The following is a 5,061-nucleotide window of genomic DNA, read 5'->3' as shown; positions in this document are numbered from 1 at the left end:
GGGGGGGACCCCTTGTTTGTACCTCATTCCTCCCCTCCCACGCCCCCTCCCCGGAGAGCCCTGAGGCCGGGGGGGGGCTGCCCCGGCCCCCCCGCCCCGACAGCAGAATGTAAATCTGACCAATAAACCCTCAGCGGTGCCGGCTCCTGCTCTCACCTCCTCATTCCCCCCCCTTCCTCAAATCCAGCCCCTTCCCAAATCCCTCCCTTTTCCAGCAACCCCTCCCCAGCCCCATCTCCGGTGGTTGGAGGGAAGGGGTCCCGTGGGTTTCTGGGGGTGAGGGCGGCTTCTGGGGCGGGGGGGGGTGCCTGGGGGGCCAGGGACACAAGGGGGGGCTGCGGGGGGGGGGCCCAGGTCCTGGCGCACCCCCTCGGGGCCGGCCCAGCCCCCCCTTTCCCCACGCACCGGCTCTCGGGGTCTCCTCCCTGCCTGGGGGTCCCTCCCACCGAGCCCCGGCCTGAGACCTTCACCCGGAGCTTGGGGGGGCCCAGCCGGGGGTCCCGGGGGGGTTGGTGACCCCTCCAGGGTGCGGGCAGCTGCCACCGGGCTGGTCCGGCCGAGCGGGCAGGGGACGGGCAGGGCACCGGGCAGGTGACAGGCAGGTGACAGCCACGGGACAGGCAGGTGACGGGCAGGGGTTGGGCGCGGTGGCAGCGGTTCCCTCCTGCCCTGCCCCGGGCAGGGACCCCCGAAGCTCCCGGATCCCGTCGGGGACCTTACCGAGGGTGCAGGTCCCTGTCCCGGGAGCGCCGGTCCCCCCGGGATGTCCGTCCCCAGCCCGGGGTACCGATCCTCCACCGGGATGTCACTCCCGATGTCGCTCCCGCCCTGGCGGTGCCGCTCCCTGTCCCGGGATATGAGTGTCCTCCCCGGGATGTGGGTCCCGCCATGGGATGCCGGTCCCGCTCCCGAGGGGTTGATCCCTGTCCCGGAATGCCAGACCCGTCCCGGGATGTGGGTCCCGCCATGGGATGCCGGTCCCTGTCCCGGGATACGCGTCCCTGCCCGAGCTGTGGGTCCCTGTCCTGGGGCTCCGGGGGTCCCTGTCCCGTGGGTGCCGGTCCCTATCCCGGGATACGCGTCCCTGCCCGGGCTGTGGGTCCCTGTCCCGTGGGTGCCGGTCCCTGTCCCGGGATACATGTCCCTGCCCGGGATGTGGGTCCCTGTCCTGGGGCTGTGGGTCCCTGTCCCGTGGGTGCGGGTCCCTATCCCGCGCTGTCGGGGTCCCCCCCGGGATCCCGGTTCCCCCCGGGGGCGGAGCGGCTCCGCTGCCACTGGGGGCCGGGCAGCGGGTCCCGCCCGCCGCCGGTGTCCGGTTACCGGTCCCGGGTCCCGGGGCCGCAGGAGCCGCCGTCCCGCGGAACCGCCGCCCCCCCGCGCCCACGCAGGTACCGGGCACCGGAGGTGAGGGCACGCACGGGTACCACGCGTGGGGGATCCCCCCACGGGGAGGGAGAAGTGCAGGGAGCGGTGGGAACACCCCTGGCCCCCGGGGAATCCCCGCCCCGTCGCGTCGCGCCCGGCGTCGGGGCCCACCCGTGTCCGTGGGGAGCGACCCCCGCGCCCCCCGCCCCGCGGCGCGGCTGCGGGTCCCGCCTGGGGGTCCCGCTCAGGATTCCACGCGGGGGGGTCCCGGCGTGGACCACCCCCAGCGCTACTCCGGAGCGGGGCCCGGCCCCACGCGTGGACTCCGTGGGGCGGGCGGGGGGCGCGGCGGGGCCGCCCCCGGTGGGGCCGAGGGGGCTGCGCGTCCCGACCCCCCCGCGCCCCGGTGACCTTGGGTGGGGCGGGCGGAGGGGGGGGGCACCGGGGGGGGAGGGTCCGCGGGGGGCTCGTCCCCACCCGCGGGGGGCACGGCCCGCGTGTCGGGAGGGGCAGTGCCAGGCCGGGCCGTGCCGTGCCGTGCCGGGCTGGGCGGTGCCACACGGGCGGTGCTGTTGCCGTGCAGCGCGGGGGGATGGCACAGAGTGGGGCACGGGGTGGGGCACGGAGTGGGGCACGGGGTGCCCTGCAGGGCGTGGGGACAGGGCTTGTTGTGCGACCCTTGGTGTGCTGGGCAATGCCATGCCAGGCCATGCAATGCCGTGCCAGGCCAGGCCATGTGGTGCAGTGGGGCACAGTGGGGTGAAGTTTGGTGCCGTGGGGTGCAGTTTGGTGCCATGGGGTGCACTGGGGTGCAGCCATAGGGCACTCTGGGCACAGTGGTGCCAGTGTGAGCAGGTTCCTGCTGAGCTGCAGCCGTTGCCTTCAGCTCAAGGACACGCGTGGGAAAGGGACCCCTGAGCTCCCTCGTGCTGGGAGGGGTCGCCCCCCCCTCCTCAAACCCCCGAGGCCGGGGCTCCAGCAGCCCTCGCGGCCACGGCAGCCCTCAGGCTTGGCACCGGCTTTGCCAACACCAGGGGGATCCCGGAGCCGCGGTGACACAGTGACTGTGTGGCACCCCCCGGGGGAGGGTCCCCGAGGACCCGGCTGTGCCAACACCGGCGGGATTCCGGTCCCGTGATGACGCAGTGACTTTGTGGCACCCCTGGGAGGGAGGGTCCCCAAGGTCCCTTGGCCCCCCAGTGAGATCCCAGCCCCACAGTGACTTTGTGGCACCTCCGAAGGGGGTTCCCCAGAGATCCCACAGCGGTGGGATTCCTGCCCGTCCCCGTGGTGACACAGGGGCTTCACGGCACCCTCGGAGAGGGGAGGGTCCCCAGGGCCCCCCAGCTGTGCCCGCGGGGGGGATTCTCTGCTCATCCCGCGGGCAGCGTTCCCGCGGGGACGTGGGGACGGACCGTGCCCTGTGCCAGGCCAGGGGACACCGCGTGCCACGTGCGGGGACAGGCGCGGGTTTGGCGGCGGGCAGAGGGCCCCGGCAGCTGCCCCGGAGCTCCGGGGGTGTGTGCTCGGCGCTGTCCGTCCCCCCCCCCGCCCCGACGGTGCTGGCTCTCACCCTTGGCTCAGTGGGCTCGGGGCCAGCGCCGCGTGATGCCGCCGTGCCACGGGCTGGGGGGCTCCCGCCGGGGTGACACCCGGGGGGGGAGCCCGGGCACCGCCGCGGGGACCCCCGACCCTGGGGGGGGGGGGGCACCCGCTGACCTCCCCGTGTGTGGCACCGTGCCAGGGGGGGTCCCCCACCCCATCCCGGCGTCCCCCGTCCCCCTCCCCCGGGCAGTGTGTTGCTGCCCCATCCCCGTGCCCATCGCCCCCCGTGTCCCGCCGCAGGTGCCAGCAGCCCCCCCCCCAGGATGGCGGAGGCCCACCAGGCCGTGGCCTTCCAGTTCACGGTCACCCCCGAGGGCTTGGACTTCCACCTGAGCCGCGAGGCCGTGCGGCAGCTCTACCTCGCCGGCGTCTCCTCCTGGAAGAAGCGCCTGGTCCGCGCCAAGGTGGGCTCGGCCCCTCTCTGCCCCCCCCGCCCCCCCCCCCGCCAGCTGCCTGACCCCCCCTGTGCCCACAGAACAGCTTCCTGACCGGCGTGTACCCCGCGTCCCCCTCCAGCTGGATGGTGGTGGTCCTGGCCACCGCCGGCTCCTGCTACTGCCAGGTGGACCCGTCCCTGGGGCTCATCGCCCGCATCCGCCACTGCCTCCCCCACAGGTGAGGGGGCGGGACGGGGGTGGGCCACCGGCCACGGGGATGGGCCACCGGCCATGGGGATGGGCCACCGGCCACGGGGATGGGCCACCGGCCACCTCCTGTGGAGGGACCCCAACCCCCAGCACGGCCAGGGGGACCTGTGATATCCCTGGGGGGTCCCACCCTGCACATCCCTGCTCCATGGGCGTGGCTCTATTTGGGGATGTCCCCCAGGGGTCCCATCCCATGGGAACAGCCCCATTTGGGTACATTCCCCTGGGAGTCCCATCTCAGGGCACAGCCCCATTTGGGGATGGCCCTCAGAGGGTCCCCCCACCCGGGGACATCCCCCAGGGGACCCACCCCACACGTCCCCACTGGACATCTCCCAAGGGGTCCAACCCCATGGGATCAGCCCCATTTTGGGGGGTGTCCCTCAAGAGGTGCCACCCCATGGGCACAGCCCCACCTGCACCATCCCTCAGAGGGATCCCAAACCCCAGCATGGCCAGGGGGGCCTGGGATATCCCTTGGGGGGGTCCCACCCTACACACAGCCCCACTTGGGGACATCCCCTAAGGGGTCCCACCCTACACACAGCCTCACTTGGGGATGGGGATAGGGACAAGGACAGGGGATAGGGAGAGAGACAGGGACATGGAACAAGGGCAGGGATAGAGAACAGGGACAGGGATAGTGACAGGGACAGGGATGGGGATAAGGACAGGGGATAGGACAAGGACAGGTGGAAAGGAGAGGGGAGAGGAAGAGGGATAGGGACAGGAAAAGGGACAGGGAGAGGGGACAGGGGAGAGGGATGGTGATAGGGAGCAGGGACAGGAGACAGTGAGAGGGAACATGGGATAGGGGACAGGGACATGGATGGGGACAGGGACAAGAGTAGGGGACAGGGAAAGGGACAGGGTCCAGAAACAGGGGATGATGACAATGACAGGGCACAGGACCCTCTGCCCCTACTGCCACAGCCGGGACGCCCAGGAGACCCCAAATCCCTGTCCCTCCTGTCCCCCCCCCCTCATACCATGTCCCCCCGTGTCCCCAGCGAGGTGCTGACCCCCCAGGCCCGCACGGTGGTCAGCACGGTGCTGTTCTCCACGGGGGCCTGGCTGGCGGCCGTGCTGCTCTTCCGGAGGCTGCTCCGGCTCCTGCTCTCCTACCACGGCTGGATGTTCGAGCCCCACGGGCACATGAGCCGCAGCACCCGCCTCTGGGTGGTGAGTGGGACCCGCACCCGGCACCCGCTGGGGGGGTTGTGGGTGTTGGGGGTGTTGTGGGGTGTTGTAGGTGCTGTGGGTGTTGTGGGAGCTGTGGGTGTTGTGGGGGGCTGTGGGTGTTGTGGGGTGCTGTGGGTGTTGTGGGGTGCTGTGGATGCTGTGGGATCTGTAGGTGTTGTGGAAGCTGTGGGTGCTGTGGGTGTTGTGGGTGCTGTGGGTGTTACGGGTGCTGTGGGATATTGTGGGGTGTTGTGGGGTGCTG

At 72.1% G+C, this 5,061-nt stretch overlaps 1 protein-coding gene across 1 annotated transcript in view; it reads left to right on the top strand.

The window, feature by feature from the left end:
• Nucleotides 1-1,312: 1,312 nt before the first annotated feature.
• The window catches only part of LOC113981324 (carnitine O-palmitoyltransferase 1, muscle isoform-like), a gene marked incomplete at its 3' end in the record, with an annotated part of 4,955 nt that continues 1,206 nt past the window's right edge, over nt 1,313-5,061 (top strand). Inside the window, exons 1-4 of the mRNA XM_027708655.1 lie at nt 1,313-1,404; nt 3,211-3,374; nt 3,446-3,585; nt 4,628-4,799. Of these exons, the coding sequence (XP_027564456.1) occupies nt 3,234-3,374; nt 3,446-3,585; nt 4,628-4,799 (453 nt within the window). The remainder of the gene's footprint in view (nt 1,405-3,210; nt 3,375-3,445; nt 3,586-4,627; nt 4,800-5,061) is intronic.

Source organism: Neopelma chrysocephalum, unplaced genomic scaffold (assembly GCF_003984885.1).
Source record: "Neopelma chrysocephalum unplaced genomic scaffold, ASM398488v2 Primary Assembly neopelma1_96449, whole genome shotgun sequence".
Lineage (NCBI taxonomy): Eukaryota > Metazoa > Chordata > Aves > Passeriformes > Pipridae > Neopelma > Neopelma chrysocephalum.
This window is presented reverse-complemented; position numbering and strand designations above follow the sequence as displayed.